At 37.5% G+C, this 24,124-nt stretch overlaps 1 protein-coding gene across 1 annotated transcript; it reads right to left on the bottom strand.

The window, feature by feature from the left end:
• Positions 1–6,202: 6,202 nt before the first annotated feature.
• Positions 6,203–23,965, bottom strand: LOC139742233 (long-chain-fatty-acid--CoA ligase 5-like). Its single transcript, XM_071652811.1, has 19 exons — positions 23,945–23,965; positions 21,480–21,594; positions 20,697–20,764; positions 19,875–19,976; positions 19,066–19,165; positions 18,430–18,644; positions 17,934–17,985; positions 15,368–15,441; positions 14,666–14,743; positions 13,373–13,507; positions 12,691–12,776; positions 11,374–11,428; positions 10,682–10,777; positions 9,566–9,727; positions 9,016–9,132; positions 8,400–8,543; positions 7,309–7,410; positions 7,096–7,167; positions 6,203–6,517 (listed from the first exon to the last, which is right to left on the bottom strand). The coding sequence occupies exons 1-19, from the start codon at positions 23,963–23,965 to the stop codon at positions 6,374–6,376; spliced, it is 1,938 nt and encodes a 645-aa protein (XP_071508912.1). The 3' UTR covers positions 6,203–6,373.
• Between the last annotated feature and the right edge of the window lie 159 nt (positions 23,966–24,124).

Genomic DNA, 24,124 nt, shown 5'->3' with positions numbered 1-24,124 from the left:
CGCGAGCTCGACACCAACGAGTTTTACAGTCCAGGAGCTCTATATTGAAAAAAAAAAAAAAGGTCCATGAGTCATGCAGGCCACAAGTCATACAGCCCATGAGTCATACAGCCCATGAGTCATACAGCCCACGAGCTCCACACTAGGGAAATAAGGCCCACGAGAACGACACTGCGTACAATAAGCCTTTTTTCCGATGTCAAGCTCATGGCCGAGCCTTGTTTACCTATAATATAGTGTCGAGCTGATGGACCGTATAGCTCGTGCGCTGTTCCTATTTTACTTGGTGTCAAGCTCATGGGTCTAATTCATGCGTACACCCCCTGCACACACCCTGTCCACGCTGGCTCTGCACTACTAGCTCGTTGGCTGATGACTCGTGGCCTGTGTAACTCGTGTCCTGTATGACTCACGGGTGTCGGGCTCGTAACGTGCACCCTACTTGTCTTCCAGGTATAGTGCTGCTTATTTGGAAATCATCTATCGTTTGTAATTAGAGTAAACATAGGCACGCATTTCCCTGAGCGACAGGTGTAGTATCATGCCAGCACCGGGTATGCAAGTTATCGTTGGAGACCTTTTAAATTGACTTTAGGCAAACTTGTTCATGGAATGAAAATAGCATGTCATGTGGCTTTGAAGGGAAAATAGTAGAATAGAATAGTATATAGTATAATGAATGACAATTCATGCATGCTTATTTTCCTACAGCCTACAAACGAGCGATTTCATTCTCCTGCTCCCTCCAATAAAGTTTCTTGGGCAGAATTCACTTAGTTATAATTGTTGCTAGGTAGGGCAAGCCTCCGACAAGATATGTGGTTATTAAGGGTATTAAAACAACTTTTTAATCACATTTCCGTTGATTGTGTCATTCCTTAATTGTTTTGGTTTTCATAACAACATTTTTTTTTACAAAACTTTGTAATTGAGCGTGGACACAGTCTGAGTGAAAAACTTTTTTTTCTATAACCGTCATCACGTTTGTATTATTTTCTAACTGTATGGGTGGCAGTCCTTCAAGGGTTAATCGATCACTTAATCAATGATGTCATTATGCGTCATAGTAAACGTGTTGGATTGACAATATCAGTCGAGATAATATATCACACAGAGAATTATGTATCTATCAGCACGGGATCAACATACCAAACCAACAATATATGACAAGATGATGGGAGAGAAGGGACGGTAGATCAAGAGGACAATACACAGGCGTAAATACAAAGAGACATGCATAAACACTCTAATCTATCATTCATGCATACATATTAAATGCACCTATTCAGTCGCAGCACTGTAATCATGACTTTTGTAAGCTTTGACAAAGTCAAAAGGATGTACAGTACATCTGTGAGTGGATTGTATGAGTTAAGTACTGTTGCTCATGAGGCATAGTAACATCAGATTACGATTTTTTTTATAGAATGCATTAATATTCGTTAAAAGAAAAGTAAATCAAGGGTTATTGCAGTGTGTCAAGATGTAGGGACAGGTCTTGATTTTCACAAATCACATCTACATCCACACAGAATCTGCACTATCTTCAAAAGTTGCTCGAACTTCCCTTGGGGCGCTGGACGAAAAAGTCAAAATCATAAAGACCCTCTCAGACATGTTTCCTGGCTAAAATATAAAGAGCGGAAATTATGATATACAAACTATTTCCCTCTAACCAAACATCAACATGCCTAACTCGCGACAGCTGTGAAAAGGCTTAGTAATAAAATGTATTGAGGGAAGAAGCGATATTTTTACTCCTGAAAAGACAAACAAACGACAAACATAATAAAAATATGCATATCATGGTTATTTGAAGAAGACGAGGTTATCCGGGGACGTTGCACAGCAAACAAACCGTAGATAAATATAGTACTACTTGAAAATCAAACTATTTTCAAATCATAGATAGTGATTGCTTATATGAAAACATGATAACTGGAGCTTAACCAAGCATCATTTATACATGACTTCTTGACAGCCTTTTATCTCACAGTGATTTGCGTTAGACAACTTATCAAAAGAGCCAATAGGGTTTTGTATGCTTGATCTGTTTAGATTCGTATAGAACAAATTTTCATATAAGATATCATCTAAACTATCATGTCGTTGATAGTGATAGCTTCATTTCAGCCGCATTCATGTTCTGTTAGTATTGATTTGCTTGAGTTTGGTCCCTTGTGACTACGCGGTAGAGTCGAGCTCGATATCCTCAGTATATGTATGATTAATTTGTCCATTCAATATCTATCGTCATCTCATTCTTCGTCTTATTGTGCTATATAGATACAGTATACAGAATTTGACCTCTGCGTTAAAAGTATTGTACATATACTGTAATCAAAGGGCTTTGACGGGCATATCGTCGCCTCGCTCATTATAATCTATCTCGTGATATAAAAATAGAACAGACAAAAGTCACAAGTTTGAAGTAGTGGAACTATCAAGGAATATCATGGAGAAGATAAAACTCTCGGAGATAGGGCTTTTATATTATCTACCTGTCCGTCTGTCTGGAGTGCTCTTTCATTGAGAATCCAATCATGGAATCATGGAAACATATTCAAAAAGAATCCAAAGTTACACATGTTCGCGTCTTGTTTCGGTTGAATCATTATATATATATATATATATATATATATATATATATATATATATATATATGTGTGTGTGTGTGTGTGTGTGTGTGTATACATAATTATCTATCTATCTATATATATATATATATATATGCATATATAATTATCTCTCTCTCTCTCTATATATATATATATATATGTATATATATATATATATTTTTTTTTGTCGGCAAAACTTGCACGAGAAACGTGGCTGTGATGTTGAGTAACACCCCTTTGATTAAGCTTTCGGGCTAATTGCCCTTCTTCAGAATCTACAATGACAATAACAACATAATTATAAACAAAATCAACCTCGGAGTAAAGTTATACTAAACTCAACTAACCTTCAATACATTAATTATATACATTCAAAGATATACATATATATATATATATATATATATATACATATATATATATATATATATATATATATATATATACATAGTGTGATGATGTGATGAAGTGGATGCATGTACCATGTACAGGCGCTCTTCCGACTTCTAATTTCCTACATATACACGTATTTTATGTATATACATATGCTTAATTTTGTTACCAGGTATACACAAAGATGAGATCAGTAAACATTTCTTTCTGAATTACGCCCAATTCATTGTCTATAGGAATTATGTCAAAGAACGTAATGAAGGAAATAAATGCTTGTTCAATGTATATATATATATATATATTGTACAAGATTTGAAAGCAGAGTTAAGACTCTACATCATTTTGAAGTGCAACCAGGCAAGATTTGATGAAAGCGGATTAAGAAAAAATGCGCAACTATTTTGGTTGGTTTCATTGATGTACCTTTTGATTTTTTTTCCATGTCAAAGTGATTATATTGAGTGTATTTGGGTTATTTGTGGATGATGTGATTGTAACTACGTGAAGTTACATGAAAAATAAACTACCTCAAATGAGAAAAAAAAATGTATATATACTTCTATCTCTCCCTTGTCCTTTCCTCTCTTATATATATTAACTATATATAATTCGCTCTATGCCCCTCTGCGCCTCAGAATAGGTCACAATAGATAGATAGATTGTACGAGTTGTGCTGTAATTATTTGATATCGTTGTTGTTGTTATTGTTATTGTTGTTGTTGGTATTATTATCATTACTACTACTACGACTACGACTACTGCTTCTACTATTCTATTACTGTTATTATCATTATTATTACTGTATCATTTCATATGTGAATTTTGTTTAGTACTGTATCCTATAGCAGGTAATTTTTGTCAAGGTCGATCCATAGCGGTGTCCTATTGCAAAGCACTTATACATTCGTTGTCTTATCAACACATTTCCTTTCATTTTATTCTATTTATGATTTTTACCTACGTATTCATTTGTGCATATATTCAACTGAATTGATATCATATACCCTGCATGCTTTGATAATCACCCTATGAATCATGAGATGATTTTTCGATGAACTGCACGTAATCAATGTTTGTATGTTTTTGTTTTTTTGTGTGAGTATGTTTGTGTGTGCATCGAGTTGGCGGATTACCCAAAATCGCACGATATACTAGTAAAGATCTAAACACGTATCGCATCATACTATTTTCCAGTACATATGTAAGGACAGTCTGTATGGATACAAAATGACAAACAAGATTTCTTGTAAAGCAGTTTCTTGTAAAGCACATTTAGCAATTCGAATATGAAATAAAACCGACAAACGAGCTGTTCTGTTCTTAGTGGACAGGTTAACTCCATTTGTTAATTTGCATGAAAAGAGATTAAAAAATAACAAATCATTTAAGAAAAAATCTTGTCAATTATCAACCTTATCAAAATAAGAGTTTATTCGTTGTGTATCAAGGATCCGCAGTAAAAATTCCCAATGAAAATGTCTGACTGACTTAAATGATCAATACCGTGTCGTATGATATATCACGATCGCCATTATTTTCGTCAGTACTTTGTTTCTAATTTACACAACTTCCTGAAACTTCGAAATAAAATTCCATGGCTTTCCTCCAGTGAGTTGACTTTACCCTGCATAAACCATCAGTAATATTCTTGTACGTAGTGTTCATGACATTTTGACCTGAAAGTGAAACAGTTCTTTTAGCTACATGACTAATCCCTACGTCTTTCTTTCTCTCTTTCTCTGCGAACGTTATCAAAAGTTTGAATTGCACACACTGCAATTTCATATAGAAGCGCCAATACAATATACAACCTGTTATATCCAACCTCATGTACAAAACTTTACATAAAAGTCACGCTGAACTTCTCACACTCGCGAAGTCACAACATGACCTCAATACACATCATTCTTACGACCCAGAAAGCGAGAGAAAATCATACAACCGTATTACTTCATGAAATTGTCGTAGAAACAATACATAAAACAGTGTCAAGCTTACTTTAAGTAATTTTACGGTTATTTCGATATCGCCAATCAATGGCTATGATGGATCAAATTTCTATCGGAATCGCAGTATCATACACCATTGCTTAAAAAAAAAGAAAGGTCCGGACTACTCTGGCTCCTGTATGAAATAATGTCAATATACAAACATAAATGTGTAAGAAATGCATTCTTGAAAAAATGTAAAGGACAAATGGCATATGATTCTGAAATTAAGAACAGCTTCAGTTAAACTTTGTTGTTGTTGTGGGGGGGGGGGGGGGAGCACGGTATCTACAAGTAAAATCATTTCTGTGAGCGTAGGATTTGGAATTTGTTATATCCAGGAGAGTATATCTATTTCACGCCATTTGGAATAATTGATATTCGCCACCACAATTGTCACTTAGACATAATGAATAAGACTCCCAAGGCAGATATTTAATACCGGTAACTGACCGGTACAGAGTGGAAAAGGCTTGATTCACTTAAATTTTCCTCTTTTCTTGTTTTGTTTCTTGCTAGCCACATTTTACGTAACATCAAAAAGAAAAACGAGGCATTTAGTCTGTCTTTTTGACTTGAGCTTTATACGCCAAAATTTGGCAAATAATATTGAGTAAATATACGAAATAACTTTCGTTTTTGTTACTCTGTCAAAATGTCCTGCATACTATCAGAAATCATACAGCAATCTGTACGATAAGCATGAATGATTATTATATACCAAGGGCGTCATCAGCTTTTTTCAAGGGGGTGCGTTAATATTTCTGGTTCCACTTCCGGGTTTCATCAGCTAACAAGAAAAAAAAAAGGGGGGTGGGCCTTCAGCGCAACTTTCGGTTTCTTCAGCCGACAAGCCCCCCTCCCCCCCCCCCCCCCATTGACGCCCATGTATACTCATGTATACTCAACCAATATGATAGTTTAATTCCTGAATATTTTCTTTGCAAGACCCCAAAACTATGCTGTTGTGTGCCTATATGTATGAGTCTCCTCACATATTTCATAATTCGTATAAAGGCTAATGTATAAATGACTGTGTATACAACAGGTTCAGTCATCAATATGTTAGGCAGGCAATTTTCCAAGATATGACAAGGGTACACAATGGGAATACATACTTTTTGTGAAGATTGAAAGTTGTAAAGATCAATGAGACTTTAAAGCACACACACATGCACGCACGCACGCACGCTCACACACACAGCCACACACAAGTTTTTTTTTTAAATCTGTCAACATTTTAAGTTGGTATTGTGAACATTGCAAAGATCGCAAATAGCAACACGTTCAGCTGACACAGTCTCTATAAAGAACCTCACTATATTTCATATACGCCAGTTCTTTTGATTGAATTCCGGGCATAATATCAAAGACTTATGATCTTTGCAGGTTCTGGTTAAGTCGGTCCAGCTCATTCTGGAAATATTTCTTCAGTTCCGTTCTTCTTGACTTGAGGGTCGGGGTCAGCAACCCGTTTTGCTCACTGAATTGTTCCGGGTGGAGTGCGATGGCTTGCACCTTGAGTGACATATTAGGAAGATAACAATAATTTTACTATCATTGTATGTGAGCTTGGAGTATGTGGACCTGCAGAACAGAGACGCTAAATGAAATTGTCAGACTACGCAAAATACCGCAGACTGATGGCACGAACGTTTTCAACAATGCATTTCTTGGTGTAATGTTTGATTAAACTTTACGAACGGTAACAGTTCCTTATTAGGAAGGTTCATTTTTCCGAGGATTAGTAATTTTGAAGGGTCGTTATTTACGAGGCTCAATAATCCGAAAACGAAAAAAAAAAAAAAAAAAAAAAAGGTTCGCTATGCAGAAGGTTCGTTAATCCGAAATAAGGTGCGTAAATCCGGAGGTTCGTCAGTACTTACCATATTTTCAATTTCGGATGGACGAGCCTGATCTGGACATGATTTGATCGGTTTATTGTTTGTGTATACTCACATAATATTTTCATGTTCAAAAATCCGTTAATATTTCAAATCATCTTTTAAAGGGAGAATGTACATTTAAATAATGCATAAACTATATACCGGTAAACATCGTGATGAGTAATGAAGAAAATAAATGAATGTGTATACCTGTTCAAATCCCTGAAGACCGTCATCTTTGCCATGTTTCTGCAGAACCTTGAGAACAGCATTGGTCACTACCTGCGTACGGAAAAGAAAGAATCGAAAAAACAATATCACGACAGATTCACAATGCTCAGAGTTGGCATAACTTGTGTTTTCTAACTGGCAGTGCTGTCTAGTCATCATACTTTCGCGAACTGCAAGATTCCTGGTTCTTACCTCGCTCTTACACAGATCTTCGTATGATCCCGTCACACCTTTACCCTCGCCGATTTTCTTTAATGCTGTCGGATCGGGTACGACTATCCCAACTACATGAGGCTGCTCCGGGATTAAAAGATGGGGAAAAATGAATCGTCAAAATTGTCATGTGTTACAAGTTATAACCGGTGGGGGTTTAGTTCTTTTAAAAAAACAGAGAGGTAAAATGAAAAAATGAATCGTCAAAATTGTCATGTGTTACAAGTTATAACCGGTGGGGGGGTTAGTTCTTTAAAAAAAAAAAAACAGAGAGGTGAATGAAAAAATGAATCGTCAAAATTGTCATGTGTTACAAGTTATAATCGGTGGGGGGTTAGTTCTTTTTAAAAAACAGAGAGGTAAAATGAAAAAATGAATCGTCAAAATTGTCATGTGTTACAAGTTATAACCGGTGGGTTATTAGTTCTTTTAAAAAAACAGAGAGGTAAAAAATGCATCATCAAAATTGTCATGTGTTACAAGTTATAATCGGTGGGGGATTAGTTCTTTAAAAAAGAGAAGAAAGAATGGTGAATGTCCTATCCTTGGTTGGTTGGTAGACCTAATCTACTCCATGGCTCTTTAGGTCCCGTTTGTTATCGCTCAAGAGTCATACAATTAAATTAAAGTAATCTCACTTCTCGTCATGTTGAAAACGAGACAATGAAAGTTCGGTAATCAGGCAACATATCCTGCGGGGCGCTGTAGCACAAGAACGTTGCCCTGAACTAAGCAGTTTCTGGATAGTTGTTGTTTAGATATTTCATGCTGTCCCCTTCAACGCAGTCATCCCATGTACCCACTTTATAAATTGCGCCCAACCACATATATTCCGCATTTGATGCCTTGCACTTATCGGCAACTTTGTTTCATGTGGATCAGTGACAGAGTCTTGAACCGTTAAGGGGCTTAAATAAACGAATAAACTAATGAATAGGTGAATGAATGAATAAATGAATGAATGAATGAGAGAAAGAATGAATGTGATCATTTAATCAGTCAATGCAAGAATGCGAGGAAATCTTTGTTTCTTTTCTAAAGAAACACAAGTAAAGTATTTCACCACTAGCCTGCAAACTGTCTCCGTAGATGAAGATCTGCATGACAAGAGGTAGTCGGATGTACACATTCTCCACCTTCTCTGGTGTCACGTAGACCCCTTGGGACAGCTTGAAGATTTGCTTCTTGCGGTCGATGATTGACAGTGTCCCATTCTGGTTATAGATAGATAAAAGGGAGCATCAGTAACTGAAAACTGAAAGTGGGACTCTATTTACTTTTACTTTGGCTTCACAAATCTCTACAGTTTTGAAGTGACCCCATGTGATATTATTCTATTTTTGCCTGATCGTTCGTGTCGAAGTACACGGATGCTCCTATTCTTTTTTCTTTTCTTTTTTTTCTCTCGAGCGAAAGATATGCTTACGAATTTTAGAGTCAGTTGCTTTCAAGTTATAATACTATTTAAACTATTCAGAAATGCAACGACTATGATTCATCCACAGGCGTCTTTATCACACAAAAATCATTAAAGAACTCTTGAGTAGCTGTAGTGCCACGAAGAATAAGAAGTAATGAGTTTGCCGTAATTTCTCTTCTAAAGAAATGAGCATAGTGCGCACAGTGGTTAGCCAACGGACAAGACAACATCTCAGTTATAAGAACGACATACGTTCTAAGGCTTACCTTATTCCAGCGACCGATGTCTCCCGTGTGGAGCCAGCCATCCTCGTCAAACGCCTCCTTCGTCTTCTCTGGCTCCTTAAAGTAGCCGTCAAAGACATTACTGCCTTTTACACAGACCTGGGAAATAATCAACGTTGAGACTATACTTGCAATCCACATGGACAAGGAAATTATTCTATCAACCCCAGGACCCTTCCCAACAAAAGCTATAGTGAAAGCCATGTCACTTTACTTACGCAAATATATTATGTCGTGTATATATGCGTGTATGTATGCATGTATTTATGAATAAACTATACATGTATTATGTAAATGGATATGCAACTATATTATTTACATGTTTATGTATAAACCATATCGTTCCCTGTCATAACAGAATTATTAATTTCTCACTTCCATGATTATGATTCGTCACAACGAGACAAGTTATACGTTTTGGAGCTGAAAACCAAACACGATGTGCGATACGTCATCTCGTCGCTTAGAAACCCTGATATACTTTATGATATGACTGTATATCTAAGTTTACAGCAACTGGTGAAATATGTACCTCACCCACGTCTTCCGTTGAGAAGTAGTTCAGCTCAGGTACATCCACTAGCTTAATCTGCATATCAGCGCCAGGGATGCCCACGTGACCTGCAGTCATATCCGTGTCAATGGTATGAGTGATACAGCTCGTTGTCTCCGTCTGTCCATACCCCTCGAAAAACTGAAAATTCATTAAACAATTCGAAAAATAAATATCACGGGATAAAGAATATTGCGTCTTATCAATTACAAATGGAAATGTATGTGAATCTTATGTCTGAAAAAAAAACGAAAAAAACAACAACAACACGGTAACTGAACCACCCGAAACCGCCCGTCCGCATTTTTATAGTTTTATGCCTTACCATTTATGCCTTACCATATGAGCTCCCTCGTGAAGACTTAATGAGCTCCTTTGTGGAGACAATATGAGCTCCCTCGTGGAGACGATATGAGCTCCCTCATGGAGACTTTGTATAAGAAATTCAATATTCTTGTTTATATCTCTCTAAGATTCATAATGTTTGTTTTATGTTAAGTGCTGTCTGGGGCAAATTGTGTGTATAGGGCCCCATTTTTTCTCTCTCTTTTCTTTCTTTCTTTAAAACAACAACAACCTTACCATTTTTATTGTTTTCATATAAAATATTAGAACATATAATTACGTAATTTGAAAGACGTCAAAGGTCAACAAAAGTATGTCAGAATTACTTCTGTGACACACCGTTTTCTAGGTAAAGTCTCAATAGGTTTTCAAATAAACATTACTTATAATAGACAAATAGCTATTTCAAGTAATTCAGAAAGTTGCCGAAATGAGAGTAATATTGCTGTATCTTCTATAGGGAACCATTGATAGGCCATTACGTTCGGAATCTTCAATTGCTATAAGAGGTTAATCCATTGAGGCTGAAATCTTTGCTTTCCCGTTATCCGTACATATTCTATTTTGTAATACATTTCATGTCTGGTACATTTTTTTCTTTGATTGCTCAACAGTGTGAGCTGATAAATGAATGCTTTGTGGGTGTTACTTTTTTTGTTTAATGGAAATAAAGTAGAATGGAATTGAAAACTGAATTGAAATTAAAAGTCTAATTTTCGCAAGCTATGATTGAGCGGCTATACAACTTACCACACAACCCATTGTCGCACGATAGAACGTGGAGACTTCAGCTGAGATGGGCGCTGCCCCGGAGAATAACAATCGTATTCTGCCTCCGAAGATGTCCTGTTCAGATTCAAAATAAATGTAGGCCTACATATGTTTGCTTTCACAACAAATGAGAGTCAGAGAGAACAAACAGGGAGAGCGGGATTTAAGTACTACAGTGAGGGTAGAAAATTATATCGATCCTTATTTGTAAAGAACTCTTGTTTTGAAGATCAGATTGTGGCATGTTGTTGTCATCTTGCTATCTGATGTCATAATCACTTAAATACTTTACTTTGACAATGTTTTGCCGGATGTTTTTAAGCACAGAATTTTGCGTAATATGTCACTAAAGATTGCTTGATAATCTCTCTGAGCTTTAAGGTTCAAGAAACCACCCGAAATCCTATATCACTCAAACAGCACAATCTGTATTCCAACATTTGCACCACAAGACAGTTTGCTATAAACGAAGAGTAAGGATTCACGTTTTTTTCTTAATATTTATGTAGATGCTGTGTAACAGTATCTAATTTCTAGCAAGATATGACCTGTTTTTCATCAATATGAAATATTATGATGGATTAGACTGAAGGCCTGCGATGTGAACAACGAAACGAGCAATACATTCAAACTTGTTACTTTTTTCCTTTTTTTCTCGGATCGTCTCTCACCTGAATCTTTTTGAACACGAGTTTGTCCCATATTGTGTCTCTCCTTTGTACTCCTCTGGAAGAAAAATGATCGAAGTTTGACTTAGGATCTCGACACTTTGAGGTAACCTTTTTTTTTAAAATTAATAACTCTGTTACGCTATAGGCGAGGGTGTTCTATCATGGGGTGATCTTTCTCTCGTAAGCTGTGCAGAGCGATCAAGTACTCCAAAGCAAATCTAAAACGAACTCTGTTTATCCCTCTGTGCTAGTGTTTACTTTGTCTAGTGAGATTATTGGACACGAAGAGGCATTTCACCTTGGGCATGTGGTGTAACATGTATATAGCATTATACATAGCACAAACCAAGAAGCGCTGTTCATTTGTTTACATATTTGTTTCCTCTATCCTATTCCATGTATTCCGCGAGGTTGGCCTATCGGTTATGGGATGTAAGACAATCCTTCAAATTCATGAAATTCCTCCGTCGAGATGTTTTCATTGCAAATGGTTGACAAATTACACTACATCGACGTAAGCAAGCACTGAATTGATAAGTGTTTTAGTATACAATACTGTAGTAGCCATGAAAAAAAGAAATCATGAGTGTACGTACTTGAGCAGGATTCGAACCTACGACCTCCTGATCTCCGGACAGGCGTCGTTTTCCACTAGACCACCGAGCTTCCGCCCGACACCAAGTGTTGGTTCTAATCCTTATAGCATGCAGAGGGTACTGCGTAATTATTCAAACTCATGAAATTCTTCCGTCGAGATGTTTTCATTGCAATTGATTGGCAAATTGCCCTACATCGATGTAAATAAGCACTGAATTGATCAGTGTTTTAGTAGTAGCCATGATAAAAGAAATTATTGGCGTACAATCCTTTATCAAAACTATTCGTGCATACTTATTCTGACTTTTTAAAATCTTATTCTTATGGGTTTGTTACATAGCTTATACTAGTATACCAAAGATGTGCAGCAAATAATCAGTGGAAGGTAAAATCGTGGCAACATATAGATTTTTTTTTCTATTGATTTTATTTATGACATAAATTGTTTGACTCTCGTAATTCAACATAATCATTATCGTATCATGCGCGTGCGAGGCATTTTGACCAATAACTTTTGAAATAATTATGTTCGTCATAATGTCATACCAGAGTCAAGTGTAACGCCTAAATATTTAATTGTCCTTACATTTTCTATGGATATAGGTTTGGGTTTGTGTGGGTTTTTTTTTTCTTTTTTTTTTTTGTGTGTGTGTGTCGGAAAAAAAAGGGTTTTCCTGTGAGTTTGAAAAAAATACGGTAAAATCTTCTTCAGAGACTCACCTCTTCAATTCTTTTAGCTTTTGTTGATAGGCAAAGTTGAACAAGGCGCGTTTCACTGGGCTGGCATTTGAAACACTCAACATCACCTTCAAAAGTAATGGAATAGACACGGTCATGTCATGTAATAAACAGAGGAATGTAGAGGATGAATATTATTCTCTTTCTTTATATATACTGACATCCTGAAACTACCAATACTTGCACTACCGACCGATGACGAAATACAAGTGGAAAAGGTTATTGTTTTCAAATGGTGATTCCCAATTACGTGTCCAGCAAGATAGCCATGCTATTCTTTTTTTATGTAAAAAAATGAAGTATCAACATTCAAATTCGAATAGCATGTTGAAAAACTCGAGGACCTACATTGTCTCCGGTAAGTATGTATAATATGTGTTATTAGGTATATATATATCATTATATCCATATATTCATAAGACTATCCCTGCATGTATGGAGGATTCAATGTTCAAAGTTACGTTCACTTCATCGTCTCATCTTATACACACACAGCGCGTGTGAAAGCACGCACACACACATGCACACAATATGCCGTTTACTTCAAGGTCTCATCTCATACCCAAACACAGCGCATGTGCATACATGCACATCACTGAGGCCTACACACACTCACACAAAATCAAATGCATGCAGTAAGGGTGAAAAATCACGTGATACCTACCTCGTGATATATTTTGTTGTATACCCTGGGCACACCGAAGAGAAAAGTTGGTTTGAGCGTCTGTATGTCATCGAGAAGCAACAGTGGATCTCCCCGAGAGTAACCCATGGGCACTCCATGGATCAGGCAGTGGTACTGTGCATCGCAAACGAAATAAAGTTTAATATCGGACACATTTACTTCAGTGAAACAGAATCAATCCCTCAAACGTGTTGAATTTCAATGAAGCAGTCGACCAGGGAAATTTGAAAAGGTAGATGTATTACCGTTTTTGTTTTTGTTTTGTTTTGTTTGTTTGTTGTTGTTGTTTTTTAGTGTTTGCATGAAAGGAACGTGTCGACATTACTCAGTCGATGAGCGTAAAGTTATCCATATGAAATAATGATGTTTTACTCATGCTCAGATTGCAACTTTAAAATCAACTGAACAGCCGGTTTAATAATGTAGTCAAATCAATTTCCTTTGAAAACCTTGTAACTATAGCTATGCATCCGTCTGTGATAATCAATGCATTCAAAATTTTATGTTGAAATCTAGTTCACATGCATTAGGTGTTTGAAATCCTTTAAATTGAAATTTTAGGTTGATATTATCATGTATGAATTTCTGTTCAATTCAATAGTTTATTTATTTCCATCATCACAAATAATGATATTGATATAATGATGTTGATACTATAATGAACAATACTTACTAGGATCCTAAAATCTTAGTAAGTATTGTTCATTATAGTATCAACATCATTATATCAATGAGTAAAATGTACAATAGTTTATAGAAGAATTTAAAATGAATATGTCTTATTGGTATAACAAATTGGTGCTGTTGTTGTTTTGCCCCAGTGTTCCACGTTTGACAAGCGTGGCTTTTTTAGTGGAACACTGTTTTCCATCATTGTGATTATTTACTATTATTGTTGCCATGACAAAGTGTATTGTTTCTTTTTTACGACATCATTCGTGTATGATATACTTTATATCGTATTGAACAAATCCTTTATCAGACGAGTGTAAGAGAAATGAAAAAAAATTGTATCACTTTGGATTATGTCAACTTTTTCTTTTCTTTTCTTTGTGATGATGGAAATAAACTATTGAATTGAATTGAATTGAATTGAATATGAATTTCTGTGCAAACGTTCTTGCTGTCATGCAGAACAACCCTTTTTTTTCTGAAAAGTTGGAATGAAGTTTGAATATGACAGATCTCCACTTGTAGGGCCTATTTCTTTTTTTTTCCTTCACAGTGATAAAAATGCAACACACTTCTGCAGATATACATTACGTAATTTACCTGAGTTGCACGCTCAAAGACGTGGGCCAGTGGGAGGTACGACAGATGTACGTCTTTAGGAGTGGCATATATGCCAACCTGAAAAGAATAAATCCTCAAGATACAATTATCATGGATGGAAAAGGACAGTTGCCTCGTGGTATACTGACGGGGAAACAGGAAGTAGAATGACACAATGCAGTTACAACATTATAATGATCCTACTTCATATTTTTGGATACATTGTGTTAATGAGCACCTTTGGCTGTTCTCTCGTTAACTTTTCTACATATTTCTATTGTATCCATGATGAAGTTCGTATCTAATCCTACGTCCTCATGAGATGGCTGTCTGTGAATGCATGAGAGGACGTCAATAAGAATCAAGCTGTTGCCTGTAAAAATGTTATGTGGTTTCATGTCATTTATTGCACATTTAATACAAATCAGATCATCACACAAATATTCGTATAAATAACCCAAGATTAAAACACACTGCACAGAAAATATTGAGCTATGAGATTGTGGCTGCCATGCAATAAGACCTAATTCTACATTCTTGGCAAAACTTACGCGGGAACATAGGTAGGCGTCTACTTCATAGTGACCGTATGGTCAGTGCATGTATATGGCAAAACGTATTTTTATCCACTCATGTAAAACATTCATTCCTGCTACAATAAACTATTCATGACGCAACAATATATTAACCTGAGAGTCTTACATCGAAAGTAGAGTGAATGTTTGCATGGTTAACGATGTAGTGGCGATGGGTGAGTGGAACCCCTTTTGGCACACCTGGAAAACAAAAGATGGCAAAAAAGGAAGAAGATTTGCAACAAGAATGGTCAGGCCTAATAGCTTAAAGGGATGGTGTAGTATTGGTTGAGATGGCGCTTCAGATTTTTACCTATTATATGAGACAATGAGAAATCACTTACTGCATATAAATGTGAAAGAGCATATAATTCTAATGGAATTCAAAGTTCACATGATATGTGAACATGGAAACCTTGAATTCCCCTTCATTGTCATTTTACGTGTATTTCAAGAAGTCAGCACAAATGGAAACTACCTCAGCTTGTCGTTGTTGTTATAATCAATGTTCAACCAGGGAGGTGGGAGGATACCTCCCTGGTTCAACAGGGTGCCGTAATTTGGCTGATTAACAGCTTATCAAAGTTAAGGTATAGATATGCACTTCGCTGGCATATAGGCCCATTTCTGTGCGCATATTATATCTGTGGCAGTAGCATAAACAATCAGATAGCGGCATCCGTCTGTCTACTTTCATTAAATACATTATAGACCAACAGCTTGATCAAGAGCGCATCAGGCAATAAATGTTCGACCTACTTTACATGTCAGCATGCATGCTATCTTCCGAATGCCAATGTACATTATGAAAAGTATGCACTGGATGGGGAGAAATCCTATCTTTGATCTATCAAAGCGGTCATCAACAATTGCCTCTCAGTGGAGCATGTAACAAACCGAATGTACGTATAAAACGTCGGTTGCTTTTTAGTTTTCCAGTGAATTTCTTTACAATCATTATCAGGGCCTGCCATGTGAAACGGACCATACAATCGGCGGCAGCTTTTAAAAATCAGAATAATTTATTTACAGTCACAGAAACTGCATATTTTACAGCTCTGTGGATTCGCGTCTTTGCATCCATAATGGTTAAAGTTTAGAGAGAACGGCGCTCAAAAGATCAATGAAAAATATGCAATTAAAGGAAAAAAAAACATCAGTTTTGATACACATGCACAGCGTGTTCGATCAATCTATCTGGCGATATGCGAGCTTTCTAGTCTGGTCACTCATACGCCAAGACTGGTCGCCGACGGCCGACCTCCAGCAACCCAAAATTTATGGAGACCATCGACAACCAACTGGCGACCAAACCCAAAAATTCGTGGTTGGCGACTGAAAGTCGATCGGTTATTGCCCGGTTGCCCACCGGTTGCCCACCGTTTGCAAACGATATGATGACATGTGAGAGGGCATTTTGCAAATGTTTTACAACAACAAAAACATAATGATGAATTAGCAACTGCTTGCAGTAAAGTTTGTAAATGGTCAGCAACTGGTCGGCGACTTTTATGATTATGACGAAGACCATTTCAGAAATTGGTTGCCCATTGTTTGCTGATTTTTGTTCGGGGATCGGCAACAATTGCTCCAGGATCAAACATGTGTAGAACTGCTCAGATGTACTACTACCTGTCAATAAAGAGTCAACATAATTCTTTCCATGAAAGTCGAGAAGAAGAAGCATGTCGTTGCATTGTAGGGATCGCTTTGTGTGATCGGGAAACGGTGCATGAATGAACGTGGAGTGAATCGAAGACTTATGGTACCTATAGCACATGGACGCGGCACTTGGACGCGGCACTTGGACGCAGATACTCTACGGTGCTCTCTCTCTCGAAAAAAAAAAAAGTTGTTGATAGTAGCTGTTAAAGATGTAATCCGGTCAGGGACCACTCAGAAAATGGTCTGCTTTCAGTCTTTAATTGGCGGGCAAACGGGCAAATGGTTGGCAACTGGCTGACGACCAAAAATCTTCATGCCAAGAACCAGAAATCAAAGAAGATTAGTCCTTAATATTTTGGCGACCTGTTTCCGACCTTTTCACGACCAATTAAATACAAGAAGAAGAACAAGAAAAAAACTTTCGTCAACCAGTTTGGTCAGCAGACGGTTTTTGATGCTGCATCGAAAACTTCTGGCCGACCAAATCCGGACGCCGACTGCTGACAAACCATTCGACGACTTCCAAAATATTTTTTTTTTCGACCTGTGACAACCAACTGCCGACTATAGTGATTTCAGAGGTCGTAGAATGGTTGGCGACCGATCTTCGCTTTAATATGTGTGACCAGGACCTTAGCAAAAACCAGTCGAGTGAATAAATCTTTCCCTTGTTCCTATTAGGAGTCTTTTGACTTTTTAAGGCGGTAATATGAAGCTTCGGATTCGTTTGTAAGTTCTTGAAACCTGCGAAGACGTGCCACAGAAATTGCTGCTATCGTTTGTCTGTGTCTGTGTCTGTGTTTGTTTTGTTTGTTTGTTTGGGCTTTTTGAGAGGGTCCTTGCTTGGATCAGTTTGTCACTAAATATCGATTTGCAAGGCGCAATTTTCGGCTCAGCTGTGTCCGATTCCTGGCCCTTTTCGTCCCGGCAGGTCACTGACTTTCAAATATTGTTTAATAATTCTATAGTGCAGATATGGATACATCCGTTTAGTCGCACATTTCTGCAGAGTACGAACGAAAACTTACCGGTTGTTCCGCTTGTGTAGACTACTGTATTCAGAGAGGATGGTGTGGGGATCTGCGAATGGAAAATGACACATAACTACAGTATCCGATTGAAAGAACGTCGAAGAAGCGATAAAGAACTAGTCGTTGCTAATTATGACAGTGACAATTTCTCAGGAAGACTTATCATGAATTTTTGGCAAATAAAAATGTCGGCTCACGATAAAGAAGAAGAGAGCTAGTCTAGTTTGATTTGTGCGAGATCGTTTAGACCACGGACAAAGGTGACGCCATGAATTCACACTTTTAGTTACAGCAGAGTAGGCCTATTAAGATTTCTTTCATATAGATTATTTCTGCATTCATAGAGCTGGGATTTCCCAGCTGTTTCGACAATTTGATGAATTATGGCGGGGAATAGTGTTTTGAGAAGTCATTTCACTTGATATTTCGCGGAAATTGTGCATTTTTCCCCCGTCAAATATTACTATAAACGTGCGAAAGTAAATGCTCTCACCACCAGTTCGCACGGGTTTGCAGTCCCCGCAGACAGCACGTCGTTGAAGGACAAAAGCTTCAGTCCCGCAGCTTTGAATCTGCGTTGAGTGTCGTCTGTACCGTCAGCTGGAAAGTCGCACACCACTACTGTTTTTAGACTCGGGAGAGCGGCGCTTTCTTCGAGCACAGTTTCAGCTTTTTGCATAGTGTCGCATATCAGTAAAGACATGTTGGCTGGTTTGGAAAGTAGTGTACATGAAATTAATGTTGATCAATTATGGACAAAAGTGAGAGAAAAGAAGAAGAAGCACAGACCGGAAAAACGGATAAGAATAATTCATTGCAGTTCACTCATGTTAAATTGTGTACAATTTTAGAATCATGACTGATGAATTTATTATTTGGCAAGTAATGTACTGATTGATTCCATTCTATCGAAAAGGGGGTTAAATCGGACGAAATATACACTTTATTCTCTGGCGGATCCACTGCTGTAAGTTAAAAATTACAATTATGATAAGTATAATTGGTAATATTCTCATCTGCAAACGTAGTCCTCCTGCTGAGGAGTTATAATCAGAACTCATCTGAGATGCACCAATGAAGTGAGACAACGATTCAATTCTAAATTGATCAGGTGTCCAAGCAAGCTTACTCTGATTGACGATGTACTTGATGGCGTCTTTTCCAAGACTTGTGTAGAGAGGCACAGTGACGATTGAGTGACAGACGCAAGCAAAATCAGCAATTGTCCACTAAACAATGCACAGACGAAATCACAATCATTTCAGGGTCAATACTCAGCAGTGATCGATGTGGCGGCATTCTTCTAGCCCTCTTTTTTTTTTTTTTTTTTGGGGGGGGTCATATCCATTACTCTGTTGTCTAAAACAAAAACACTGTGTGGATACGTCTATTCCTCCAATTTTCCTTCGGTCAGGTAAAACGTGGCAAAGAGGATTCTTTAACATTTCGCAGTATTGATATGTCTCAGCTGATTTATAGGGATATAGCTATATACATCTTACAAGGAAGGGTTCTGCGAAAAAGAGAACTATAGGGACATAGCTATATACATCTTACAAGGAAGGGCTCTGCGAAAAAGAGAACTTGATACTCAATCAAAGACATCCCCAAACAAATCAACAAACGAGAACAAAATACAAAGCAAAATAAAGACGGAATTTGCTAAGTGTAAAGTCTATTCAGCGTATCCGGACATAATCATTTTATGAACAGACTTTTTTTTGCGTTAATTGCATGCCACCACTACTGAGGTGTTGTAGTGTTAAGAGTTATATCTTGAAATGAAAAGAAAAATAAATAAACGATTTAAAGAATGATGAGCCGACCGCGAATATTTCAATTTCTTTTATTTTCCCCCCTTTTTTAGAGTGGATACAAATTTTGTTTGACTCTCTTTGTCATAATACATAATTTCACTCGCTATCAATGTTGACTTACCTCTGCTCTGTTAGTAGCAAAGATGCCAACAAAAGACTCTCCGTTGGGCAACATACCGAGGGACATCAAACCAGCTCCAAAAAGGCGTGCTTTCTCTTCTAGCTGCGAATGGAATACAGCGGAAATGCTTTATGGAGCAATGAAATTAGTAGCGCTATAATGATAATAATGAAGGTGAATTATGATAGCATATCTGTGATTATTTCATTGTTATCAAATCGGCAAACATAGCTTCCTTCAAAGCTTTTAACCATGTCTTGCTTTTTTCTCTCCTTGTAGCCTATCTCTATCTGCTCTAGGCGAGAATTAGATGAAAATGACTGACAATGCGGTTATTTGAGGCTCGTTTGTTCGTTCGTTTGTTCGTTCTTATTTATTTTGCTTCTCAAATCAAATCTAAATGAATTATGGCCTACATGGGTGTGATAAATTTGAGCAAAACTTAACCAAATAACAAAGGAGCAACACAAAAGTGCATTTTATACTGCATGCATGACAATTAATGACTGTAAAACATGTATGGTTGCATATAAATCAGAAAAAGCAGTACATTTGATTCAACGAGGAAGCAGGAGACCGTCAGCATAAGAATTGCTTGACTGGGCTGATGGTATACGGCCTCATTGGGGATGCAGTTCAGGTTTGTCTCTTACGAAAAGTGTTTTTTTTATTGCAATACCATGTGTTAGAGAAAGAAAGGTTGTCAAAAGAGGTTTTTTTTACATGAAAGTGTAAGATTACAACACACTTGATAGATACCTGTCATTAGCAAAATGTTTTCTTTGCAAAAATTAATGATAGGAATGTAATGTTAGTTTATACCTGTGAAAAACTCATCCACTCGTAACAATTATCCGGACCTGTTCGAGAACCGAGAAGGGGGCCATCATCTGAAAATGTTGATAGAGAGGAGTACTATATTAAGACAAGACTCGTATTTGAAAAAAATGGACTCACATATTATGATGCACGAATGAGTTATACGTATTAAATGCACGAATGAGTTATACGTATTAAAGCACGCATCTTTCATCATAATGTGTCCGAATGAGTTACACGTATTAAAGCACGCATCTTTCATCATAATTATTATGTCTAGACATCCTTAACAAAATGTTTAATGTGTGCGAGAGCCTATGGAACAACATAAGGTGATATTGTCTTAGAAAAAAAAAGAGTTGGAGGGAAATTTATAATCAATATTATTATATTCCTGGTCCACCGTTCCTCTGTTCAGCCCCTAATCGCCTTCTCATGAAATTTCTATCTCCATTTGATATTGGTATACTTTCTCCAACATAACTAAAGGTGAAATATATCATTATGGTTTCAATAACCTTTACGGAATTTTAGTGCAGACAAAATAGAACCCTGTTCGAACAGAGCATACTGAATGGAATCTGTGTGACTCTATAGGAATCTTCTCAGGAGTTTCCGACAGCATGAACTCCTTCTGCATAATCGTTATAAGCAAGTGGGACAAGAACGTGATGGATCAAAATGAAAATCCATGGAAATGAAATAGAATTAACGTGATTCATATAACGGGATAAGACGCAGTCCTCCTTTTGTAGTCGGCTGAATCAGAGACATATACTATCGTACTTGAGCATTTCTTTCCACGGTAGAAGCCCTCGTAGATGGTGTTGACATCACTGTACTGCTGTGTAGGGAGATACTGTCCCTCGTTTCGCCGAGTAACCCTGACTCTCTCTGTTCCCTGCGAGTAAAAGAAAAGAAAAAGACTCAGTGACACCATGACTGAATTCTGTAAGCAGTAATTCTGTTGAAATGGATAATTATGGAAACTTCCCCTCTAGCCAGAAAAGGGCATAGCACACACCCGCACGGGATGCGTGACAAATTTATGATTCGGTTGCAAGGTTGGTACAGTTCAATAAATAGTATGGAGTATGAATGAATATTTTTTTAATTGTTTAAGTGTTATTAGTATAATCATTTTTTCTCCCTGTCACTCTATCTGCAGGATGTATGAATCGTTTCACTGCCTGATGACTGTTTTCCATTTCTATTCTCTATCCCCTCCACCCTCCCCCTTGTTCTACACATCTCTTATGTGCCATCTTTTTATTCATTTTATTTTTTTTTATTCAGATTCGTTTATTGTCCATATATAGGAAATTATTCTTCTTTTTGGCATTTATATACATGAAATATCTACATGATATATACATACATACATACATACATACACACATGTACATATACACATAAATGTACATATATGTATATACACAAATATTAACATAAATACAACTTTCAATATTATATGCATACTCACAATACAGTAAGCACATACAGTTGTACATAATTACCAACTTATCATGTCGTTCTTGTTATTGCTATATGGAAGCCCATGTTAGGTCTTCGTCAATGTCAATGCCCGTATGTATGTCCCGTCTTCATTTCCGTCTCTGTCTTTGTCCTTGTCCCTATCTCTGTTTCGTATCTCCAGCAATCATAATTTCATACGTTGCATTTCATATTCAATCATTTTAAGGGCACACTCGCCACGAGTTCTTCACTTCTAGAGGACGCAACCCAAGCAATGTTCACATCAATCTCATTGTTATTTGTGTAGTTTTTATGTATTTTGTTTTCTGAAAATAAATGTCATTGAATTGAACTAAAGCTGCTGATTGGGAACTAAAACCCGGTAACTCTATTTACACATTGATACAAGTCTAAAGCAAGTGTTTATCGTTTTTCTCTTTAAAATGGATTGAAAGAGACACGAAGCAGAACAGAAGCCGCGGAACGGTTGCATGCTCTTGACGGAGTGGTCTATCTCTGAACTCCGGAGATCCTGGGTTTAGTCAGTTTGTGGTGTCTCTGTTTTCATACTTTTTTATGCGGAGCGTTGGATGGAGAGAATAAACCTCAACATTAATCAGCTATGCCGTCTATTCATTCTACAGCACTGGAAATATGCATAAGCCGGGTTAGTAGATAGGGGTTAGAGACTGACAGCCCAGATTGCGCAATTGATTGCACTATCAGTTGTATTACGTAACAGTGGCTATATTAGGCAAATGATGACATCATTTCTTGCGTAACAGATGACCTCATCGATTGCACCATATAGGGTGACATCATGGTCGCGTTTATATCATGATTCATCGGTTGCAACGCATGGCGCAAGAAAATATTAATGATAGATATCTGCCCATGTCGCAACATGTCGTGACATAGTATGAGATCATATAATGATCAATTACGCGGGTGTTTTGGGGGGATGAGATAATCGATTGCAACATGGATGGAATGACGCTGCATCACCACATGGCGCAACATGTAGCGTGACGGTCGTGGGCATACATAGTGACAACAGGAGGTCCTATAATTCGGCGTGATATGGTAGCTCGCAGCAGCGCCGTTTGATGATATGATGAGCATATCGCAGCATGCCTATAGCCGGTGCATTTGAAGAGAGTGAGCGATGTAATTGAGAGTGAGGGAGAGAGAGATCAAAAGCCATAACGAGGTCGGTTGGGTCTGCTTCGGTCTCGGTGCGAGGGGAGAGAGAGAGAGAGGATTGGCAACGAGGTCAGCTGTGCCTGCTACGGAACTGGGACAGTCGCGTGTCAGAGGTCAATCGTTGCACCGTCTGAACTTAGACCGTGAGTCATCGGGAGTAACTGAGGTCATGGTGGGAAAATACCGGTTTGTTTACTTTTGGGAACATTGAAGTCGCGTTGCGTACAGGTGGCGCAATTGCGAGTATTGCGAAGCGCTTAGAAATATATTTTTACTGTTTTTTAATGTAAGTATAAGCGGTTAGGGAGTATAACGGTCAATACCATTGAGGTCCAATCGCCGGTCAATCGCTGCAGCGGACGCGTGTATTAGGATCTAACCTATAATAGAATAGCGAGTACAAGTAAGATGGAGTGCGTAAGATGACGATGGTATCAATAAATATAGGCCCTAGATAGATGTGTGAGTATAGTTGATCGTGAGCACGAACATTTACGACAGTTCTACAACGACTACCGGGGAATTTCTGTAGGTGTAATCCCTACTGGAATTTCATATAATTTCATACATACCATGAGAGCGTATCCACCCATTATTCGTTTTGTTGTTGTTGTTGTTGTTGTTGTTGTTGTTGTTGTATGCGTAGTGGCTCTTAAACGAGCCTTTGGCTTACCAGTGGGACATCAAGTATCAAGACAATGTATATCTGGATGAAAGCCCGAGAGATTTAGGCGTTACTATAGGTCCAGGAA

This window comes from Diadema antillarum, unplaced genomic scaffold (genome assembly GCF_040938485.1).
Source record: "Diadema antillarum isolate AM-2024a unplaced genomic scaffold, OU_Dant_1.0 seq00000989_RagTag, whole genome shotgun sequence".
NCBI lineage: Eukaryota > Metazoa > Echinodermata > Echinoidea > Diadematoida > Diadematidae > Diadema > Diadema antillarum.
The sequence above is the reverse complement of the archived record's forward strand: the minus strand, read 5'-3'. Positions and strand labels throughout refer to the sequence as shown.